The sequence below is a fragment of the Mus pahari genome, chromosome 15, assembly GCF_900095145.1.
Source record: "Mus pahari chromosome 15, PAHARI_EIJ_v1.1, whole genome shotgun sequence".
Taxonomy (NCBI): domain Eukaryota; kingdom Metazoa; phylum Chordata; class Mammalia; order Rodentia; family Muridae; genus Mus; species Mus pahari.
In genome coordinates, this window is record NC_034604.1 from 51,225,740 (window position 1) to 51,249,667 (window position 23,928).

Sequence of the window (23,928 nt, forward strand, 5' to 3'; positions counted from 1 at the left end):
AAAGCGAAAAGGTGTAAGTCAATAATAGAAATAGAGAACAAGTCTGTGCACCACAGTTCATTATTGTTATCTTGGCAAAGGCAGAAGATCTTGATTGTGAAGTCGGCCTGGGCTGTGTAGCAAGGTCCTGTAGCAAGGAGCAAGCAAACACACACACCAGCCAACAGAGCAATCCCCAGGCAGGTGGATGGAGGTACCACATACAGAAGTACAAATGACAAATGGGGTGGATAGATGTAAAAGAAGGGAAGGAGGGGGCCCAGCCATGACACAGTAATCTTGAGATGCCAGGTGTTTGCCTGAGAATGATAGCAGGGACTCGATCTATGCATACACATGTAGATCTAAGTGTGTCTGCAACCCTTGTCTTCATCCCTACACGTCTCCCTTTCCCGCTAGGAGTACAGTCCTTTAGGAAGAGCATTTATCAAATGTCTGAATGCCAAATAAATACATCTTGTTTGTCCTGTTTAAAGAGAAGTTCTGTGCTTCGTGGAGAGGGGAAACGTCTTTACACAGACTTCCTATTGTCAACAGAGTTGGTTGGATTGTCAAGGTTTCCCATGTCAAGAAGCACACACATGTTTTGAGCCAGCCTGCCACAGAGTGCTTTATTGTGTCCCCTCACTTCCATGAGCATCTTAGCACAGCTGACATGCCCACTTGCTACGGGGCAACAGCTGGCTGCCTGATCTGTCAGTGTGGCTGCTGTTCTAGCCAGCAGCTGCTGCTTCACTACCAGGTAGATGGACTGGGAGGAGAACATGATACAAGTCGTTGCTTTTGGAATTCCTTGGATATCACACAGTGGATTTGGCATTGGATGGAGCTGGTCAGTGCATCTCATGATGCTGCCTTCTTATTGAGTTAGTGCTTTCAATGTAAGATAGTAACAAAGAATTTAGGCGAAAGGATACAGTTATCGTAGTCACTTGAGTAGGGCATGAATGCTGATTTCATTCATTGTTTCTGCAATAATAGTTGAGTGTCAGCCAATTAATTAAGTCACATCACCCATAGGAATTAGGTTTAATCCATGTTTATGGAAGTACCAGCACATTCGTGACCGTTGAGGAAGCAGCATTTGCGCATGCCTCAAGTGTCATGTCTACCCCAGAATGACTTATACTTTTTCATCTATGTCTCTCAGCTGTCACCCCATGTCTGGAGAGTGTGGCTGCAAGCCGGGTTGGTCTGGACTGTACTGTAATGAAACATGCTCTCCTGGATTCTACGGGGAGGCTTGCCAACAGATCTGCAGCTGCCAGAACGGGGCAGACTGTGACAGTGTGACTGGAAGGTGTGCCTGCGCTCCAGGATTCAAAGTGAGTAACCTGGACTCTGGAGGCATGAGAGGGATGCAAGATGGATAATAGCAACAGCGTGGTTTACATGAGCTACTGTGAACTAGAGTAAATGTGATCAAACCACTCACAGCACTCATGGGAAGGGAGCTGTTTGAGATAAGTAACTCTAACATTCTACTGATGGCTGAGAACAATGATGAAACTATCAAGGCATCATTGATATTCAATATTAGAACACATCAGAAAGTATGATCCATTATAGCTATTCCATATATACTGGTTTTATTCTGACCTATTGGCAACAAGCAAATAGCTCTCCATGTGACTATTAGTTATTATTTTCAACTGTTTCTGTTTGAATTCCACAAAATTTAAAGACACAACATGAGCCAGGTTAGCATTATGCTATGTTTACACTCTGCACATGGTTTTGAGGCCCCTTTGGGAGCTCAGGTCCTACAAATGTACCTGCACAACACAAACACCATATTGTGCCTGTGGTCCCTATGACTTCTTGGCTATTGGTAAGGGGAAGTGGTCAACTGTGATTTATTTCTTTCCATTGTAAAGAAGATAACATTGAACCCTGAAGAGTGTTGATGGTCATTCCAGGGCACATAATATAGAAAAAGTAGGCTGTGGAGTTGCAGAGCCAAGAGGATCTTTCCAGAGTTTTCTGACCAGTGTCACAATTCTCAGGCTGACCCCTGAATTAACCTTCTCTTAAGAGTCTTCACGTTTTTTGAAAAGAGATGTCCCTAGGTCACCTTAGGTAGCTCAGTTCTGTTTAATGCCCACTGCTGGATAAATTGAATCATACCACTGGCTGAGTATTGCTGCTCCTCAACCATTAACAAAATTACATATTATACAATGCAACCCGTGAAGCATTTAGAAGCATATAAACACTGATGTGCAGTGTATTTTTGCTAATAATAAGTTTACAGCTATTATATATGTATATGTGTGTATATATATATATATATATATATATATATATATATATATATATATATTTGCATAAGCAGTGGAGAAAGGTTTATTTTCCTGTTCTGTTATGAAGACAAATCTAAAGAAGTCACTGGGCTTTTGTGGGGGGAGAGGTCCTAGTTGATGTTTTATCATAAACATGAGCCAGCCAGGATTGCACCTGAATCTCCACAATTTTCATAGGAATGGTATTACAGCAACTTTCAAAAGTATAGAGTGTTAAAAATGGAGAAGAAACATAATTAGCATTGCCAAAGGATATTTGTGTTTGTGCTGGCATGGATTTACTTGGTAAATATAGCCTGTGTTCTGCTGTTCTACTCATCCAGGGGACTGACTGCTCTACTCCGTGTCCTCTGGGACGCTATGGGATAAATTGTTCTTCTCGCTGTGGCTGTAAAAATGATGCTGTCTGTTCTCCTGTGGATGGATCATGTATCTGTAAGGCAGGTAAGAAAGAGTGTATCTCTGTCCTGTTACCTCCTAGAGTCACTGGAAGGACACCCTGATGGGGGCTCTAGTTCTAAATTTCCTAAAAATCATTAAATGATGATCCCAGCATCCTCTCATCTGTCCCGAGTCCAGAAAAGAAACTCAAACTCGGTCCTCTCTGAAGCTGTTGCCAGCTTTCAAAGTCTGAGTCCATGATTTTGGGAAGGGTAAACAAGCAGAGACGTGTCTTATGCCCCCAAATGGCCCAACTTGGATTCGTGACAAGCAATATAGCCAGCACAGATTTTATGTGTGGCACAGAATGTGTCCTCTGTAGATGCAGCCAGGATCTTGGAAGCACGTTTTTCATACATAATGGTTATTGCCTCAAAGCTGGGGCTAGTCTTCCAAGAACAAGCCTTCCATTTCCTCTCATATAAACAGACAAAGCTTATCATTCTACCCTGAGCATCACAGCACATTAAAGTTGACCTCACTCCACATCCCTTCCCAGGAGCCCACGGGATGCTTCTCAGCATTGGCATCCCTGACTGATCACACGGCACAGTTGGCTGTTTGGTTCCTCGGGGGTGGGTTGGGGGTGGGGTTCCTTTTCATTTCTGGTCGGTCGAGGCCTTTTGTGGCAGAGCCAAGGCTGTCTGCTACTGCTGGGACTGGGGCTGGGTAGCGCTGTCATGCATCTCCGAGATGTCTGGTACAGGGAGACGCAGCTTGGAAGGGCTCAGCGAAGCTCCCTGTTGCCTTTGTTTCCTCACACGCTCTGTCGTCCTTGTCATGCAGGCTGGCACGGGGTGGACTGTTCCATCCGCTGCCCCAGTGGCACATGGGGCTTTGGCTGTAACCTAACGTGTCAGTGCCTCAACGGTGGTGCCTGCAACACGCTGGATGGGACCTGCACTTGTGCGCCCGGATGGCGAGGCGCGAAGTGTGAATTTCCCTGCCAGGTATGTGTGCCATGCCTGGGTAGCCATGCCTGGAAGACTATGCCCAGAGGGATGACTTCTTTGTATAGCATTTTTTTTTTCCTGACTGAAGGTGAATGGGTGTGACCCAGTCTTCAGTAACTATTAACAGGATTCGAAGTAGAGAGAGGCTTGGAAAGGGATTGAAGGGAAACCAGCTAGGCAGGCTTTAAAGAATATCTCCTTCTTTCCTATTGTCCCTCTGCTGATCTCCCAGCCCCCAATCCAGCATTTTCTGGTTCTTATACACTTGTCTTTTGGTAGCAGCCAGGCAGCAGCACTGGTCAAACACCCAGTGTCTGCCTGTCAGCTCTCCAAGTATTTTGTTTCCATTATAATGGAAATCTGCAGGCTTTGGGGTGGGGGAGTGACAGGGGCTTGAAAAGGGAGCAGTGGCTGGTGTCACAGAAATGTGCACTGGAATGGTGAAAGCAGGTTTGGAAACAGCCTTGGCTAATGTAAATATTTCTGGAGGCACAGGAGTCTCCTCAGTGCACACTCCCTTCCCTCGACCTAATTTGGAGACATGCATCCTTAGAACGAGCGTCCTCCTCCATAGCTGCTGCAGGCTAGCTGATAGTGACTGATAGTGACTTGGGGGGTTCTGTGGTAACCTGTTGCATGCCAGCCTTCCAAAGCACTTGACTGACTTTCTGTTAGCATGATGCTTTCTTCTTGAGCCATCAAGCATCTTAATAGCAGTGGTATGTTCTCTCCGCCCCCCCCCCCAACATCATCAGATGACAATGTGATCCCCCTGAATTGGGCCATTTCAGAGACGGGGCTTCCACCAGACCTCCTTTCCTTCCTCTGGGTCTCCTCTTGTTAAGTACAACCCATTTTCTAAAAGAGAAAGGATTCCTGCCCTGTATTATTCTGTGCTCCCTAAGCCCCCAGGAGTTAAGCCAGCCTTGCTGTGTCTGTCCAGACCAGTGAACCAATTAGCAATGCCTGGAGCTGGTCGTCTCTTACTTCCTCATTATAGGCAGAGTGGAAACCCCAGTGTACGCTGTCCCATTGTTTTGCATTTTATGTATTAGTAAATCTGGGGGATCTGATGGCTCAGGAGCTTCTGTTATACCAGAGCTAACTGCTGTGCAAACCTGGCGAACATTAGTGGAGCCTAATAAGTGGTTTAGTTGGTTTCTTTGCTTAATAAATTCTAGGCAAGTGATTACGTCATCTAACACCCGCTGCCTGGCACTGCTGTTTCCATGTCCCCACCCCCAGTCGCTGGGCTGTTTTCCTTGGTGTTTGGGTGATACAGGGACGTTTGTAGGTAGCACCCTACACCAGTCCCAAGGATCTAGGGTATAAAATAAGATTTCCCTCCAAATAGAAGCATTTCCATTTCTTCCTCATGAGTCTTACCCATCACCCAAGAGTCTCCTGTTCATTGGACGACTCCACCGTCGCATGGACTTGGAGGGGTGATGAGGAGGCTGCCATGGAATGTGCATTTACAGTTCTGATTCATGTTGTCCCACACAGTTCAGCCTCTTCCCGAGAAAAGAAGCTATGTAATAAAGAAAATAACAATAGATTTTCAGTTTTCTTTATTATGTCATGTATTCCACTGACAACAATTCAAATCAATATGTATATATTGACATATGTATTTACATATGTATATGTACAAACATATACTCAGGCACTAGATAGATTTTAGATAGATAAGTACATAGTAAATACATAGATACATACTATAGTAACATCTATATGTTACTATATTACTATGTTTCTATGTAACTATGTTACTATGTTACTATAGTAACATCTATGTATCTATGTACTTACCATTTATCTATCTAATGTGTACCTGTATGTTCATGGTGTGTGTGTGTGTGTGTGTGTGTGTGTGTGTGTGGTGTGTATGTGTATCTTTTTTAGGTGAACAAAGACCCCTTTCTCCTCCAAGGAAGACAATTATAGGGAAGTCTGAACTATGTTGTGAGAATAATTAGAGACAAGTGAACATTTTTTTATGAGTTGTGGTAATGATAAAAAAAGGCTCTCTCAGTCAACTGGCATGCTTATATTTATTCTATGTATGCATATGTATGTGAGTGATTTAACTATGCAAATCTCCCAACTATTGTATCAGGGCTAAGCTGGAGTTGAAGTGATTTTAACAGGCTCCCTCCTCAGGCTTGCATTTTGCATCATGGGGCGATGTGGTGCGACGCATGTTCCTAAGAAGCATGTCAGGGTCTTGTTGCTTGTCATGTGAATACCTAGGTTTGTCATTGCTGGCTTTGATGTTCCCTTCCTTGCAGGATGGCACATACGGGTTGAACTGTGCTGAGCGCTGTGACTGCAGCCATGCAGATGGCTGTCACCCCACTACAGGCCATTGCCGCTGCCTCCCTGGATGGTCAGGTAGGAGCTTCGGGCCAGTGTTTGAAAGAGATAGCCAACACTTCGGTATCTAATGGTGTTGCTTGCTCCTTTCAAAGAAATGCAGAAAGCTCAGTTTTTCAGAAAAAAAAAATTCAAAATGCAGTAAAGTCCCCAGTAAGGGGATAATTCTTGCCATGAAATGTTAAGTGTTGGGTGTGACTAAGCAGTCAACCAGGGTAGTCACGTCTATTGAGCTGGTTGCTCATGAAAGATCTGGTTGCTAAAATGTAGGCCAGCAAGATTTCTGTGATTTTTTTTTTTTTTTTTAGTATTGAGAGAAAAGAAAAAATAAAATAAATCCCCAAACTATAATTAGAATCACTATAGATATAAAGCTATGAACTACTACTAATATAGCTCATATACAAATATTGAACCTCTTTCCTAGAAATTAAAGTTTAAAAACTGTATCTTTGTCAAAAAATTGCGTCATGGCAAATTCATGGTATGACTGAGCACACACTTTCTAGTGCAGTAGAAACTCCCTCCTTGTTTTATGTGGCTTTATGACTTCAGCTAGGAAGTTGATCAGGAGTGTCATGGTACTGGAAGAAGAATGATGTTTTTACTCATGATGCACAAGTTTGCTTAGACATTTAGTGCCGTCTTCAAAGCCCGCAGTAAATCCTGAGCAAGAACATCGCTCTTCTTGCAGGACCACTTTGCATTTCCACCAGCAATATCTGAGCACTCTCACATCCCCCGCCGATGCATCTGTCTTTCTGGTGACATCCATCTCCGTGGGTGTGAAGTGGTACCTCTTTGAAGTTTTGCTTTATGCTCCTCTGGATCCATCCTGTGCATTTATTGGTCACCTATAACGCTTCTTGGTAGAAATATCTATTTAGATCCTTCATTAATTCTTAACTGAGCTATTTTTCTTTGTATCATTGAGTTCTAAGACCATATTATATAAATGTTGTTTACCAGACGTGATTTGCAAACATTCCATCATATTTTTCTGTTTTTTTCCTTTGTAATTTTTCATAGTGTTCTTTGAAGCGGAAGTTTCTATTCTTACAGTCTGCCTTGTCTAATTTTTAAATGTTGTTCACTTGTGCTTTTTTGGTATCAATTCTAAGGAATCAAGCTGGAGAGATGGCTCAGTAGTTAAGAGCACTAGCTGCTCTTCCAGAGGTCCTGAGCTCAATCCCCAGCAACCACATGGTGGCTCACAACAATCTATAATGGTTATCTATATAAAATAGATAAATAGATCTTTTTTTAAAAAACTAAGGTATCATTGTTTAATACAAGATCACAGAGATTTATTTGTGTGTTATCTTCTAAAGTTTTATCTATACCTGTATCCATATCTATCTAATCTATATCTATCTTTTTATACTTAGGTCTTTGTGTTAATCTTTTACATAGTATGATCAGTAACCAGTGATCCCAGAGCAGTTTTTTGAAGACTATTCTATCCCCCTATTGAATGTTTTAACCTATTCCTTGCCAGAAGTCAGTTTCCCATAGACGTGAAGCTGATTTCTGGATGTTCTATTTAATCCAATTGGTCTGTATGTTTGTTCTCATACTAGTAAAATTCTCCCTTGACTGCAGTAGCTTTGTGGGAGGTTTTAACTTGGGAGAAGTGTGGACATTCCAACCTTGCGTCCCGTTTATGGTTGGCTCAGTCATGCTGGAGCTCTGGAAGTTCCACATGGGTTTTAGCTTTAATACATTAGTCTCTAAAAATAAGCAAGGTGGAAACTTAATGGGGTTTAGCTGATAGATTAATTAGGGGATGCACTAGAAATTTAGCCACATTGAATCTTCACAATAACAAGCATGACCTATCACCAGCAACCCCTTCAAGGGGACCTTTAGCCCTCCTAGAATTTGCTGAGCCCTTCTTCGGTGTGGAAAGGCAGAAGAAAGCAGTGATGAACTGTCGTGTGTCAGTGTCATGTGTCAGTGTCATGTGTCAGAGCTACCATATTAGATAGGGCTAGCTGGTACAATGACTTCCTCTGCAGTCAGTAGGAGTGACTCATGGACTCAAGGCCTCTGTCCCTGTTGTTCCTTCTTGCCTTGTGAACTTGGCTTTATAGTACGAAAGTCCACCTTTCTATGTCCCTTATTACTGACTTTGAAGCTGGCCTTAAATAACATCTGTGATTTCACTAGAGCTCTTGAGTTTTGCAAAATGGACAGACCAGTATTTAATTCTCAGTGACTTTAGTGAGAAAAATAGCACTAATTATCCGGTAAATTCAGAGTGATCCTAACAGAGAGACCACATTTCTCGATTTAGGTCCTACTCTACCAAATCTACTTCTGTCTTATAAATACATAGAGAATGGGAGGTATGGTTGAACATACCGGTCAGAACCCAAGTGTTAACCTGCTCTGATGATTTAGTCAGGCTATAAAAGGCATACAAGAGGAAAACAAGAGATGAGCTGGCTTAAAGCCAGTCAGAAAATGTGTTCCTGGCATTCCACAGTCTGGGTCATGGGGCAAGACAAATTATCCCCCATCTGGCCTTAGACCTACCAGGCTCTTGTGGGAATGCACTGGCTTTGCCACACAATGTGATCCTATAATCCTCTCCCCATCTGTGACCAGCCTGCTTCCTGTCTCATGTCATGGATCTCTCTGTCTCTGTCTCTGTCTCTGTCTCTCTCTCTGTCTCTGTCTCTCTCTCTCTCTCTCTCTCTCTCTCTCTCTCTCTCTCTCTCTCTCCCTCTCTCCTGTTGTCTCTTTGCTCTGTAGCCTGTACTTATGTCTCTATTTTTGCTCTCAGGTCTGCCCAGTGGTCCTAGTACCTCATTTCTCTGGGTCTTCCACAGGCCTGAGTTTATAAGTAGCTGTCAGTCACTGAGCCTGCTAAAAGGTTGCTCCCCACACTTATAGTACACGCTTGGTACAAGCAAGCATATGTGTGTGTGCATGGGGAGACAGTTTCGGAAAATGTAAAAACACATCACAATCGGAATGAGAGTTGGATTACTTTTTCTGCACAATATCTACACTGGACATCATTTCACTGTCGGCCATGAATAGACTCGTCTTTTTTATTTTTCCCCTGATAACTTTGTTTTGAGTAAGTTCCTTGTTAAGATTTTTTTCACAACAGGAAGGGGGCTTTGTTTTTTTTTTTTTTTACCAGGAGCCAGGTTCCGGCCAAATCATTACCACAAGCCCAGGGAGGCACAGGAATCGGCCTACTTTTTTCTTTGTGGCTGAGATTGTTCTAGGTGCCATGCGAGGGGTGGCTTGCTGGAGAGGGTCCAGCCTGATGTAACAGGGAGGCGTCCTGCACGTCGGTGAACTGCAATCCAGGGCTTAGGCTCTTCCCCTGACTGGGGTAATAAAAGTGGCACTGAGTGTTCAGCCAGTGAGGACCCTGGCAGGGGTGGCCATGAAGGGGAGATTGGAGGCAGAGGGGAGGAGATTAGTATACGTAGACTGCGCAGCCATCACCTCCTCTTCGAAGGAAGTCTGGTGTCTTAGCCTGGAGTCATCACCACCCAAAACCCTGCAGTGTTTCCTCGGGTTTGTATCTTCCTAAAGGAACCGAGGTTTTAGGAACAGGAAGATCGTCTATCATTCTTATTAAGGGAGGGAGGGCCCTGTCAGCTCCAATGGCATTAGCTTCATTGAAATTATATGTGTGTAATATTATATGCATTAACATATACTTATATGTATAATATATAATAAATTAATATAAATTATATGTGTATACATAATATTAAATAAAAAAGAGCCGACAAATTTAAAAGGGAACAAGCAAGGATGGATATAAGGTGGGGTTTGAGGGAGGAAAGTGAAGGAGGAGAAATGACATAATTATATAGAATTTAAAAAATTCTTTTAAATGAAGGAAAATAGGTCTACAAACGTTAGCATGTTTTAGCAAGGTAGAAAGTGTAATACTGTGAATGTTAACTGAAACCCAAACTGCATTCAACATTCTAACTTCTCTTTCTAGAATTAATGCACCACTTTTACAAAGAAAGGAAGTGCCCATTTACTATATTTGGATATTTAAAACCTCAGTTTGTTGACAATTTGAATGAATAAATTGTTTTATTGGAAAGAAAGAGACCTCATTGGGAAGCTGAGGAAATGAAATGCCGCTGGAATATGCATTTTAACTCTTTTGGATCCGTGGGGCACGTGTTACTGTGACCAAGGATATTGGGGCTGTCTTAGGCTTTGTACACATCATAAGTATATACACTGCAACACACACACACACTCACACACACACACACACACACACACACACACACACGTGCACTCACATACCATATCTGGTGTGCACAAACACATCCCACACGGTTATAAACTGAAACTAGCTTTTCAGAAGTGATTGAGCAATTCCAGATGAGATATAAATAGATAGACAGATTTACATAGATAGATGTATGTGGATGTGCAGTTTTCCAGAGTAGTAGTGGAGTGACAGGCTTTATGAAGTTTTTCCTTAAAAAAAACAAACAAACAAACAAACAAACAAAAAACAGGTAGAAACAGGTTGACGTTTCTTCCTGTCTGCTCTGGGCTCAGCCATCCAGGAACACCTACTCACTGAGCATTATAGCTAATCACCGTTTAATTCCAGCTGCCTGAAAACACATGTGGTCTGTGGCCTGGCTCCCAGCTCTGGCCAAGATCACTGTCACCTGGGATGGCTTTCCATTTGCATGTTCCCAGTTGCCATCTAACACCTACTGAATGGGAATTTGAAGAGTGGAAGAGAAGGGGGGCGGGGAAGAGGGGAAGAGGAGGAAGCTCTCACCATTCCATGAAGCATTTTTTGTGCAAATTTTGAAAAGATCTGACAATCTCTCAGGATGCTGCCCTGGGCACACGGGTTGAGCTGTCTTCCAGAGGCGCTTGTCTAGAATGCTACCTGCACACCATTACTTTGTAGCCCCTTTCTGTCATTTAAAAAGTTAGCCCAGTCGCCCAGAGAGTGGCATTCTTCAGTCTGTTTAGTGGAATCTGGTACATCTTATCTTCCTGATTATTGATTAAGGGGCCAGGGGGACCATTTCCTGACAGAAGCCTCATAGCAGTGACAGAAGAAAAGAGGATGCTCAAAGATGCCTTTGTACCCGAACAGGAAAATTGAATACTAAACTGTTGGAAAGGGAGGTAAATGTCACATCAGCCCTTGATACCTTTGGGAAAGTGAGTGGGATCACACAATGTGGTAGAATAAGGAGACAGGAACGCAGAATGGAATCAAAGATGGGGCCCTTACCTGAGCCCAGCCACGAATGGGAGGCCCGAGAGGAGAGCCCATGGGCATGTCAATAACAAGAAATCTGCTTCTCCGTGGCCCCCAGAAGCAGAACTAGGCAGCCTTTCTGTCCTACACACCACTGAGACCACTGAGGCAAATGAAAACTACCTTTGGGGTGTATCTATTCCTATGTAGCTCTCTGGCACCTTAAGACTCTCAGCGATGCTTAAATCATTACCACAAAGAGGCTTGAAGGCAGGGCAGGAGGGTGGCATCCCAGAGTCATATAAGCAAGAATCCAAGTTAAAGTCAATAACTACATTAGAGGGTTTAGTCAACATGCAAGTAGCCAAATAACCACAAGTGCACATGACCACTTCTAGAACCCTCTAGATCTGGACGCGTAGAGAGCACATCCAGTCTGTATGTCTGGATGTCTGTTCCTCACTTGATGGACAGTGTCTCTGAAGTGAGAATGGCCCCCAGTAAAGCCCCTAGCTTTCCCACCCTACCCCACAGCCTGTTGTTTGCCTTCACCCACAGCTGTACTAAGGCAGGCAGTGATTGCTAGCAGGCTGGTCTTGTAGCTACAGATGTGAGCCTCCCCGTTATCTATGACTGAGAGAGACTTTTTGTCAACATCCAATAACAAGGTGCCATTCCACAACCACAGTCGAGCGTCTCCATGTTCTTTCTACACCAGCATGGTGGTTGTGCACTGGGAATAAAGACATAAAATAGTATCAGCTCCTTTCCTGCTCGGTCAGGACAAACTATGGTCAGAGATGGTATGCTGGTGAATCACTTGCCTCTGCCGTCTGTGCCATCACTTTGAAGATGTTGGGATTGGGGAATGAAGAGAATTTATGACCAGATGCCGTGGCTCTTCTCCTCCACTCACCTGCCCCACGTATTATTAACAAATATCTGTTATACTCTAACATGTATTTAATAGGTTGCTGCCCAGGGTCAAGACAGTGAATCAAAATAATTTTCTTTTTCCCAACATGCCAGACATTGTAATATTAGTGTAAGGAGTAGGATTTGGGGCTATGCCTTTGAGAGGGGAAATAATGACGTGCATTCCAGATGATTTATTTACTACATTCATGCAATCACAAGTGTCCAGGGAATGCTGGTTTCCCCGGGGAGGTCCCTGTCTTAATGCTTCAGGCATTAAATGCATGAACATCTCTTTAGTGCTGCCTAGCTGAAGTTTATCACGGTCATTCAGCCATTGCCTAGCAACTTGAGAAGCCTATCAATGGGCTCTTTGTCCCCAGTCCCAGCAAAAAACACTCCCTCACTCCCTCACAGATCTCCTTATCAGCATTCAAAATTTTATCAGGAAGAAGTGTTTCCACTGAGCAAAACTGCTTGCAGCTCTAAACCCACCCTCTTCCCATTTGTCCCCCTCCTCCAAATATTTTAGAAATTATTTTCCGAAGCAACTAGTTTTGAAGTTTTTAATCTGCTCCTTGGTCAACATCCCAAAGAAATTGTCTTAGAGTGTTTCATTATTTTCCTATTCCTCTTTAGTTGGGGATAACGGCTCCCAGGACACAAAAGTTTGCCTTCCTGATTCAGGAAGGAAAGGGTGCTAGCACATACAAGGACCTATGTCATGAGGACCTTCCTGCTCTGGCTTCTGCCCTCCTGAGGCCCACATGCAGGGCAAGTGTTCTCCCACTACTCCCTGGCCGCATCCTCTCTGCATATACTGCCCCAGAGGCAGACACGCTGAAAGCATCAACCCCTTAATCAAGACACCGTGGTACCCAGGGCCAAGCGTTACACTCCATGTGTGTTAGCTCCTAGATCGTGCAGCCAGGCTCTCTCCATCTCACAGCTGACAGGATACATTGTTTTGGGCAGGGGAAGGGACAGAGGAACTTTCCATTTGCATCTTCTCCATCCGTCTCTAGAATTCTTCTTCCCTTGTGGGTGGCTTTGTTCTGTGTCTTCTCATTTTTTTTTTCATTTGTCACCTCAATAATCTCAATCTGTCTCCCGACTTTTTGTCTTCAAGACTCATCTCTTCACACCATCATCCACTCTCCTATGAAACACAAATGCATCCATGCCATCATCCCTCATTTGGTCTCTGATAACATGGCATATGAGTGTGGGGGCAGAGGAGGGTCTCCTTCCACAGTAGGATGCTTTTAGCTATTCTCCATGGGTCTATGGCTGTTCACATGCTTTTCTCGGTATTTCTAGTTCCTAAGTTTCTCCTGTTTCCAACGCTGGTAAGTCCTGAATACTTCTGAATGATTCTGCATACTTGTTGGGACTCTGACTTTGTACCCACTGTTCCCTCAGCCTAGATCTATCTTCCCTCTTCCTTGACCCAGGTCACTAGACAAAGCTGGGGGTGTGACCTGTGGCTTTATCACCCTGGAGTTAATGGTTTTTTTTGGAGAATGTTTTACCAACAAGCCAGCACTAGCTAGATTCACAGAAGGCATACTGACTTAAATTATTTTTCATCTTTGGCAAAAAAGGAAACAAAAATACCACTTGTGGACCCTACCAAAGTTGGCAAATATGAGAGCAATAGAGAGGGTGGGTGTGTTAAGGCAAACTCACAATCCTCTTAGCATCTCTTGATCTTGGAGCATGCCTCACACATCCCTGACCTAATGCCAAAGAAACACTTTACCAGGACTTAATTGTGATTCTCATTGCCTGAAGTTTTACACTTTGGTATTTATTTATTAGACTCTCAAAATTTGAGCCTTCTTGGAATATTAGTAATCTCTAGGAAAAACAGGATCCCAGAAGTAATAGATTGAACATGCCCTTCCTCGGATATATAATAAAAGAGATGGCAAGAAGCATGGAGGATCTGAGGAGAGGTAGGGATGTAGGATAAAGGATGCGACAAAGGAAATCTTACTTTTCTGTGGGCTTGTCTCATCTCTAATACTTGTCTTGAAATAGATTGGGTGTCAATATCTACAAAAAGATGACTCCTTTACTACCCAGAATAAAAGAAGAGAGTTGAATTTCCAAGAAAGAACTGAAAAATGGGATGTTTATAATTTACATTTGACAGGAAGTTTCTTTTCTAATCCTAAAAAGTAAAGAAACCAAAGCTATTTAAAAAGTATGTGTGTGGGGGGCTGGAGAGATGGCTCAGAGGTTAAGAGCACTGACTGCTTGTCCAAAGGTCCTGAGTTCAAATCCCAGCAACCACATGGTGGCTCACAACCATCTGTAATGAACATCCTCTTCTGGTGTCTCTGAAAACAGCTACAGTGTACTCACATATAACATATAATAAATAGACAAATCTTTTTTTTTTTTTTAAAAAGCATGCTTGGTTCTATTGAGATATGCTTATACAACTGCAGGCAGACAGTCTCTGAAACAAAATGATGGGGACATCATGTGCGACAAGGTGGGTTCTCCCCCCCCCCCCCGTGGGTCTCTCTGCTGTTCCATGGTGCTTTTTACTTATTGGGAAAACTACCTTGATGAAGGTGATCATGACAGATGGGTGTGCTAGCCAGCTGGACAAGTCTCCTGAGGGAAGAGGAATCAAATACCAAGCAAAGGATCACTTAATTTACATCTGGCCTTCAGTCATTTTTTCATAAATAGCCCTGTGTGCTTATCCACAAATCATGTTAACCTGTAATATTCAAAACCAGTGTGGTGGTGACTCTGGTTGTCAACTTGACTACATTTGGGATTCACTTTAACCCAAGTGGCCGGGTCCACCTGTGAGGGAGCCACCTTTAATCTGGGCCCCACCTTCTGGTGGCAGCCTATGTAAAAGACACAGAAGAAAGGAGGGCTTGCTCTTTGCCTGCTTGCCCTTCCTCTTACCAGCAAGTTCGTTCCCTCACTGGCATTAGAACCTACTTCTTTGGTACTCTGGTGTATACTGAGACACCGAGTTTTATGAACTGAACAACTATTGGATTCTTTGACTTTCTGCCGGCAGGCAGCTGTTGCTGGAATAGCTGGACCACAACCTGTAAGCCACGCTAATAAACCAGAGTATACATATCAGATATTACCCAATCAATTCTGTTTCCCTAGAGTCCTGACTAATACAGCTATATATTACAGCTGTATATTATATATTATAGCTGAATTTAAATGTAATGTGATTTGGCCAACAGTTGATAAAGTAAGTCACCTTAAATGGCCAAGTCTCAACCCTCAAACCCCATTCCACATTAAAAAAAAAAGTTTTGAGAAGTTAGAACTAGTTTTCAGGTTGACTATAAGGTTATCTGGATAATTGTTTGGGCTCCACATCCTCAGGCTTCCCTCTATGATTAACCTGAATGGCCCTGGATCAAAATGCCCAAAGACGTCTGAATCTGGGAAGCAGGTGGCCCCTTACCACCTTGGCTGTCAAACAAGAGCCCTGGCTTACAGTAAGACTGGAAAGCCTGAGTTTCAATTGGGAGGGAAGCCCCAGGCAGGTTAGTTACCCTTGCTAGTATTTTCTTTAGACGTAAAACAAAGCTTACATCTGCAGCTTGCTCCTGAGTTCGAAGCTCCTCTGACTGTCTGACAATTCTGTATGGTAGAGTTATTAGCTTGAAAAACTTGGCAGAGACTCAATGGCTAGTACTTCACATTCAAAGGGTGTAGAATTTTCAAGTCAGCTTCCCAAAGGACCTTGAAAAGTAAGATGTGTGTGAACACAAGAAAAAAAAACAGCAGGTTCCCGCTCCATTTACTTATCCTGTGGGGAACACTGAGTCCCCAATCAGTGTTCTATCTTCAACTGGTTTCCTCCAGAATAAAAGTCTGTCACTGACCTGAGCTGGACAAAATGGAGGTGGGCCTGATTTGCCAGCCTTTGCCATGCTAAGGACTTTGTAGAGGATGAACACAGAGGCAGAAAAAACTAGAAATGTATTATACTACAGAAATGGCTTTATACCAGCTGGCGACATACTTGTGGTCATTTACAGTGACTTCCATATTAGGTTCAGGGCACAATAACCTTTTTCCAAAACAACAGACAAAATGTGGGGTGTCCTGCCAGGTGTCCTCCAGGCGGGGTCACTGTGAACTTTCTGGGATACAAGAGCGAGCATGTCCTCCCTGTGTTATCCCTTGGTCTGAGGCCAGCAGTCACCCGTGCAGCCCAAGTCAGAACTCTTTCCTTTGCAGGGGAAGGTCTCTGAGTTATGATGTAACACAGAGACCCCTGTTGTACTTCAAATATGAATTTATGAGACTTTCCTGTACCTCCAGTAATACCTGGCTTTATTTTCCTCCTCCACGGATTGGCTTCCTGTAGGTGTGTGTACTTGGGTCATGACTAGTTTAAGGGTTCTTTATTTGCCAATTAAAAAAAGTTAGCTCCATGCAGTTTCATAAGAGTTACTTAGACAAAAGTACTTAAACAGCATTGGGCTGGGCAATTCTGCCTCTATCTGTCCGATGTGAAATGAATCCGGCGACACATGTGAGTCCATCAGCTTATCCAGCACACTAGATCTTTGAAATATTTTAGGATTGTGCTCCCTACACCCCAGTAGGGTCTCCTTCCTGTGGAATAATTTAATCATTTTATGCTTTTTTTTTTTTCTCTATAAAAACAAAATGGGGGATGGGGTGGCATAAGTAGGAAATCAATAGTATTTTTTTTTTTTTCTGATAAAATTTGCCTTCAATAGACAGGGCCCTGGGGCTCCCTGTTGGTCCTTTCTATTAAAGAATAAAAGTCAATGTAGTGAAATAAATGCTCTCTCCTTGACTGCATAGGAGGAAGTTCCGGGTATCAGATAACAACGGTAGGATGACTCTGTGCGTTTGGTGTGTACACGCGATGATAACTGGATTTAAGCCTGGTGCCAATCTCTGCGGCTTATTGTTGTCTGAAATAGTTGCTTGTACACCATTCCTGACCCCCACTGTTGTATTTAGCGACCTCGGGTGTCCACACTGCGCCTCCCTCATCCCCGCCCTGTGTGTGATGTTTCAGGTGTGCACTGTGACAGTGTGTGCGCTGAGGGACGCTGGGGTCCTAACTGCTCGCTGCCCTGCTACTGTAAAAATGGGGCTTCGTGTTCTCCGGATGATGGCATCTGTGAATGTGCACCCGGATTCCGGGGCACCACTTGCCAGAGAAGTAAGTGACTCCTGCATGATGCTTTCTGCCCCGCCCCCGCCCCCGCCCCGCCCCGCCCCTGGGAATTATGTACAGAATCATCTCTGCCCCACCCCTTAGTTCCTAGTGACATTTTGAGGCAGCTGAGGAAAGAGGAGTCCTTGAAGAACTGTCCTCAAATAACACTTCCCCAAGAATTTTACCCTTTCCAACCTCCAGAACCAACTTAACAGATGGGGGTGTTAACCCTTTCTTCTTCGTGACTATTTCTTTACCTCATTGGCATGATCATCAGGACACGTTTCTCAATTCCTCCTTGGAGTGCGCAAATGATGTTCCAGAAATCCACTGACCTGTAAATATTTGATTTGGCAATTTGGCATCAGCCTCACCTCAATTACCAACATCAGCCAAACCTTGAGGCAATCACACACCTCCCTAGTAATCTGAAAGTCAGTGCTCTGGGGAAAGCAGAATTGAAAGTTAAAAGTGGGGACCTCTGATGTTGCTCCGTAGGAACCTCGAACTAAGACATGATCAGCAACATTTCGCTAAATCTTTCAGTACATGTAACCAAGAGTGAATATATGACTGGTTATAACATGCACTGTTGTAATTTCTCAAATCAACTGATTTTTCCATTTAAGAGTTCCATGCCATCATTCTATATTTAAAACCAAATAAAGTCTTTGGAAGTAACCAGATCCATAGTGTTCTGTTCCTCACCCTCTCTAATCTAATCACAGGCATTCACCTGTACTTTTTTTTTTTTTTTTAAAGAAGAAAGATCTTCAAACCTCATGTGTTCATCAATTTTTTGCCAATTATGATTCTTGAAGAATAAAGGATCAAACAACAGTAACTCGGCGATGCTTAATTGAGATATTGATATTTAGAGTTTCATTTTCCCCAGTTCTTTATTTGTTCTACAAAATGTCTTCGAGCCCCTGGTCTAGGGCTGGCCTTGAGTCAACCACAGGAAGATAGTGGAGTATACGTAAGACATTCCCTCACCCCAGGGAAATCTGGACTTTAGTGGCTTCTTCCCTTTTAAAAGCTGCCTTCCTGTTTCATGCCTGAAAAGTCCCTATGACCGGTTAGAGTTTTCCTAATTCCTCCAGTTTCACTAGACCTCTGTGTGGAGCAGGAGAGAAACCCAACTCGGGAAGGTAACTATGAGTTTCTATTTGCAGTCTGCTCCCCGGGGTTTTATGGACATCGCTGTAGCCAGACCTGCCCGCAGTGTGTGCACAGCAGCGGGCCCTGCCACCACATCACGGGCCTGTGTGACTGCTTACCTGGCTTCACCGGTGCCCTGTGCAATGAAGGTAAACACCGGGGCACCCGGGAGAGCCACGGGGAGGGTAAAGCTTCCTTAGGTCTGTACTCAGAATTCCACGAGGCAATGTGACCAGCTCTAGGTAGTTCTGAAAATAACACAATGTTGGAGGCTCGGCCTCGGCAGGACGCTCTCAGGTCCCTTATGGCTTCATTAGAACCACCCCCTCAGTAAAGTCAAGGCGAGGAAGGAGTTTGACTCCCTCAGGGAGAAACTATAATTCAGATTTCAGTCAATGCCACAGTGACTTTCTGCGATGCTGGGACGAAGCCTTTGGTGTCATGTGCTTGTAAAAATGAGCCCATCTGGGATTAGGGGATGCATCTTCTCAACTGAAGGCAGTGGGCGGCAGCTGGGTGTGGCCCTAGAATGGCTTCCCATTCACGGCATTCTGTGAGGCGCGTTCCAACTACAGCTGACCCGACTTGTGTTTATTTTCAGTGTGTCCCAGTGGCAGATTTGGGAAAAACTGTGCAGGTGTCTGCACGTGCACCAACAACGGCACCTGTAACCCCATTGACAGATCCTGCCAATGCTACCCGGGCTGGATCGGCAGCGACTGCTCCCAGCGTAAGTCTCGTCAGAAAACAACCAGTCTACTTCGTATGTCTTAGGGCTGAATGAGGAGACCTTGTATGATCCAGAAAGAATCTATGGCCATGACCATTTGTTAAATGCATTATAGATTCTAAATTAAGAACTCTATGCACTGACCTATCAATATCTACTGATACATTGATGTGAGTCTCTGGGAAAAAAACTCAGGTTATAAGATGTTTTCTTATTCACTGCTCAGTGACTAACCATCCACTGATTTATATATCTGTAAATAAATCAATATATAATATATCAATATAACACATATTTATGTAATTATACATGTAATATATAATATATATGTAAACTAATGATATATATGAAAACTCATAGTTACCTTTATGAGTTGGGTTTATATCCTGTTCCATCAAGAGGTCTAGTTAAAATGGAAGAATAAGAAAACTTTAAAAATATAATAAGAATATATATATATATATATACCTGTACTCAATGACTATCATATATTTGGCTCTATGTAACTAAATCTTGCCTCATTATGTAGTCTCATTCATATATATATCAAATATATATAATTATACATGTAACATATATGTATATAAAATCAGTAGATGGTTAGTCATTGAATATATACATATATACATATGCATATACATACACATATATATTCCATGTAGCCAAGGCTAGCCACAAACTCACTATGTAGTCTAAGATGACTTTGAACCTCTGATCTTTTTGCCTCCACTTCCTGAGTGCTGGGATTACAGGCATCACAGCCATACCTGCTTTTATGCAGTGCTGGGAACTGAACCTAGGGCTTCAGAGATGCTAGGCAAGCACTCTACCAACTGAGCTACATCTCCATCCCTATTCTCTGCTGATCTAAAACACAAATAAATGTCTTTAGAGATCGACCTTCTTGTCGTGTACTCATCATGACATTTATGGAAATTTATGGAGCCATGAAGAAGTCAGAGCAGATGACGTGAGTCATAGAAACTTTCTGGGCTCCTGGGCAGACTGACCACATTACTGCACCTCGCAGCTGTCCTCTCCCCTGGCTTCCCAGGAACTCCCAAACTGATCTTCAGATGGGGTAGTGTGACCCTAAGAGGAATTATGTTAATGACTTTGGACTACCAGTGCCAGGAATAGAGGACGGTGACCCCAAGGCAGACTTTGAAAGGCTAGTTTGTGCACTTTCACAAAGGATTCAGCTTTTAACCAAAGACAGTGCATCATGTCTGCCTGCTCTTTATCACAGCTTTCATGCTCAGTTCATATTGAATCTACTATGGTGCACATGAGATAGGTCAAGCAATGACTCTTGTCCTACATGGCGGTTTGCCGGCCATTGAATACAGACTCTAGAGTTATAATCAACCTGTACATATTAACTGGTATGGAATATGTCTTTGTCTGAATATTAGTTTTGCTTTCATTTAGGCTGGCTTCCATTGCTGAGGTAAGAAAGCTGTTGGTGAGAGGGATGCTTATTGTTATAGATGATTTCATAGTATGTGTTTTAATCTATTTGAGGGGTGGGGTTCCAGAAGTAATTGCCATATGTTCAGATCTGTGTATTGCAAGCCTCTGATGGATTCAGGCTGGCACAGGAGCAGGTTGAGGAATAGGTACTCAAAATGAATGACAGGGCTTAGGAAAGAAAACAAAGACCTGACGTCAGTGCTGGAACATGATTGGTCTAATTTGCTCCTTTAAAAAACGTATTCTTTAGTTTGGAAGTTGGTCACTTCCTCATTTGAAGGAGGAATGTGCTGGAAGGAACAGGAATGAGAACAGCACTGTGAATGGAGACAATAGCATGGCCTGTCCCCATAATTACTGCAGAGGAAACCCATTTGGCAAGCCTTGCTTCTCCTTGGGGACCATGTTTCACTGATTCCTATGGTCTCTGGGGGCCCATCTTAATATTTCTTCTTGGCTGGTCATCAGCTAATTTAGAAAAGGGGAGTTCCTTTGGTATGCAAACAGAGGCTGTGAAAACTAATAGGGTACACTTAAAGGGGAAGGTGTCCTTGGCAAATCAAGTTATCTAAAGCCTTGCCTCTAAACTTACCTTTGGAAATGGACGATTTGAATGATCTTTATTGACAACCATTGGTCGGAACCAACTCAGGAATAGAGCCTGCTTGCTTTAAGTGGCCAACTTAGTAAAATATCCTTCAGGTATTAAGCACCATTCAATGTAGTTTGTTTGGAACTGGAGAGATTTCTGCGTGGTTTAAAGCTCTTGCTCCTGAACCATGAGGACCAGAGTTTGGATCCCAGCACCCTTGAAACAAGCTGGGGGTAGGGTGGGAAGGGGAGACATCCCATAAACATATTACACATTCACTCACACAGTCACAGAAACACAGCTAAAATATGTAAATATAAAAAGAAAAAGAAATACTGTTAGGACTGCCATGTGAAACAGAACAAGTTGGATTTTTCTTATTTCAGAAGTGGGTTGTTGAGTGGTGTGGCTATGTCAGGAAGGGTGGTCATCTTAGTTGTCTCCATCTGAGACTTGCTGTAGCCTGAAGAGTGAAGCCGTGCCTACATACCAAATAGTGACTATTGCTGTGAATCTGTGTGACTTTGGATAGCATCCTGTTACCCACTATTGACCCAAAACTTCCTCACCTGTAATATAAAGGAGACTACCAAGAAAACCCTTTGTAACACTCCTGAGGCCCACGCATTGTCCACTGTTACTTTTCTCTTGTTCTTGGGTGAAGATGGTATATATGTTTCTGGGAAATGCTTTTCATTTTAAAATGACTTCAGGCTCATTTATTTTCTTAATTGCTCCATAGTCTCAATCAGGTAATAAAACGGAAATTGTAAGTAGCCATCTCTTTAAATGGCTTCTTGAAGATGAAGTATAAATAAAACTATGTGTGTGTATATATATATATATATATATATATATATATATATATATAAAGTTATTTTGTTCACACATATGTTGCTTTCTAAAACCTCGTTCTCTGACAGTAGATGTAGTGGATGTGTTCTTTTCTATGTCCTCCAATCCAGAGTTCCTATGAATAAACTGATTCTTATAGTTGGGAACCTTAGCACATAAAATATGGCAACTCTAGAGCCTAGAGACCAGGACAGGATTGGATGGCCAGAGCCCCTAGCCCATGACCTAGGATCTCCAAGGGAAGCCACTCCCCCACACACACACCTGATCCTCACTCAGTTGCTCCTCCCCCTTCCCATCCTCCTTACCTCACCTGGCTTTTCCTCCCATCTCTGCATCTCAGTTCACTGGCAGTTTTGCTTCCTTCCAAAGTAGAAGTATTCAGGGAGTGGTTCAAACTCCCTTGTTGTCTTTGTGCTTTTCCTTGGGCGGAGAACAGTGCCAGGTACACAGTGGGTGTCATTTCTTTAACAACTGGCTCTTTAAAGTAACTCTTGCACCCTCAAGTAGCCTCGGAAGCCATAGACGTGCGTGTCAGTAATGTTGGTAGTTACTGTGACCAGCCTTGTCTTGTGGGTTTGGTGCAGAATTCAGTGCTCAGTCTTCGAAGTGAGTTGTGAGTATCTTGACTTTATTAGCGGTATTAACCCAGCACACAGACGGTAGAGAGAAGGTGGGTGGAGTGTTCTGTTGGGTGCCAGCCTGGTGCATCCGACTCATCTCTCCACACTTGCACTTTCAGCCTGTCCACCTGCGCACTGGGGTCCGAACTGCATCCACACCTGCAACTGCCACAACGGAGCCTTTTGCAGCGCCTATGATGGGGAATGCAAATGCACTCCTGGCTGGACGGGGCTCTACTGCACTCAGAGTAAGCAAGGGGCCTTCTGGGGTTCACGGGGGGGGGGGCAACCTACAGAGGAGATAGCTTCCCTGTTTGTGTGTATCCTGTTAGGTCAGTGAGGGCTCCTTCAAAGCACAGGCCACCTATTTAATGGTCTCTAGATAGCTACCTTTCTCTGAGTGTTTGAGAACCCCACATTCCAGGCATCCTTCAGCAAGCCTACATCAGGACATTGAGATGAAGCAAGCAGTGTGTGTAATTCATTTCTAATGTGCAATGTTCTCTTTTCTATCAGACTGCATTTCTGGGTATGAAATGCTTTCATTTCTTCCTACTGTACAAATGGGAGAATAAATGATAGGAGTTTGCAGGTCAGTAGAGACACACACCTCACTGCTTGGCTGACTGTGTGCTCCAAAAGGAAATGAGGTTTACCTATAAGAACCAACCAACTCCAAATGTGTCTCACCCCAGTGTCTGATTTGGTGCATCTGGACCAGGACCTGTGAATTTGCATTTCTGTCCATTTCTGTACTATTGTGTTTTAAAAACCATTTTTCTGGTTCTTACTCCTAACCGGTATCTCATACTACCCTTTCTATAATCCCGTGTGGTGTTTAACTGTTCAGCATCACTATGTGCAATGTGCAAACTGAGAAATGCCATACTGCTTTCAGCTGAATCAATCAATGAAGGCACTCATTGAGGATATTATCAATAGTAACATAAAGTACCCAAGGAGTTGTAGGGGGCTGCAACCCTGTAGGTGCAACAACAATATGAACTAACCAGTACCCCCTGAGCTTGAGTCTCTAGCTGCATATGTAGCAGAAGATGGTCTAATCGGCCATCATT

The 23,928-nt window shown here is 43.3% G+C and overlaps 1 protein-coding gene across 1 annotated transcript in view; it reads left to right on the top strand.

Annotated features, from left to right (window-relative positions):
* The window catches only part of Megf10 (multiple EGF like domains 10), a 161,250-nt gene that overhangs the window by 118,282 nt on the left and 19,040 nt on the right, over window positions 1-23,928 (top strand). The window contains exons 11-18 of the mRNA XM_021214325.2: window positions 1,151-1,325; window positions 2,627-2,747; window positions 3,531-3,694; window positions 5,989-6,091; window positions 17,275-17,421; window positions 18,594-18,728; window positions 19,181-19,309; window positions 22,972-23,100. Of these exons, the coding sequence (XP_021069984.1) occupies window positions 1,151-1,325; window positions 2,627-2,747; window positions 3,531-3,694; window positions 5,989-6,091; window positions 17,275-17,421; window positions 18,594-18,728; window positions 19,181-19,309; window positions 22,972-23,100 (1,103 nt within the window). The remainder of the gene's footprint in view (window positions 1-1,150; window positions 1,326-2,626; window positions 2,748-3,530; window positions 3,695-5,988; window positions 6,092-17,274; window positions 17,422-18,593; window positions 18,729-19,180; window positions 19,310-22,971; window positions 23,101-23,928) is intronic.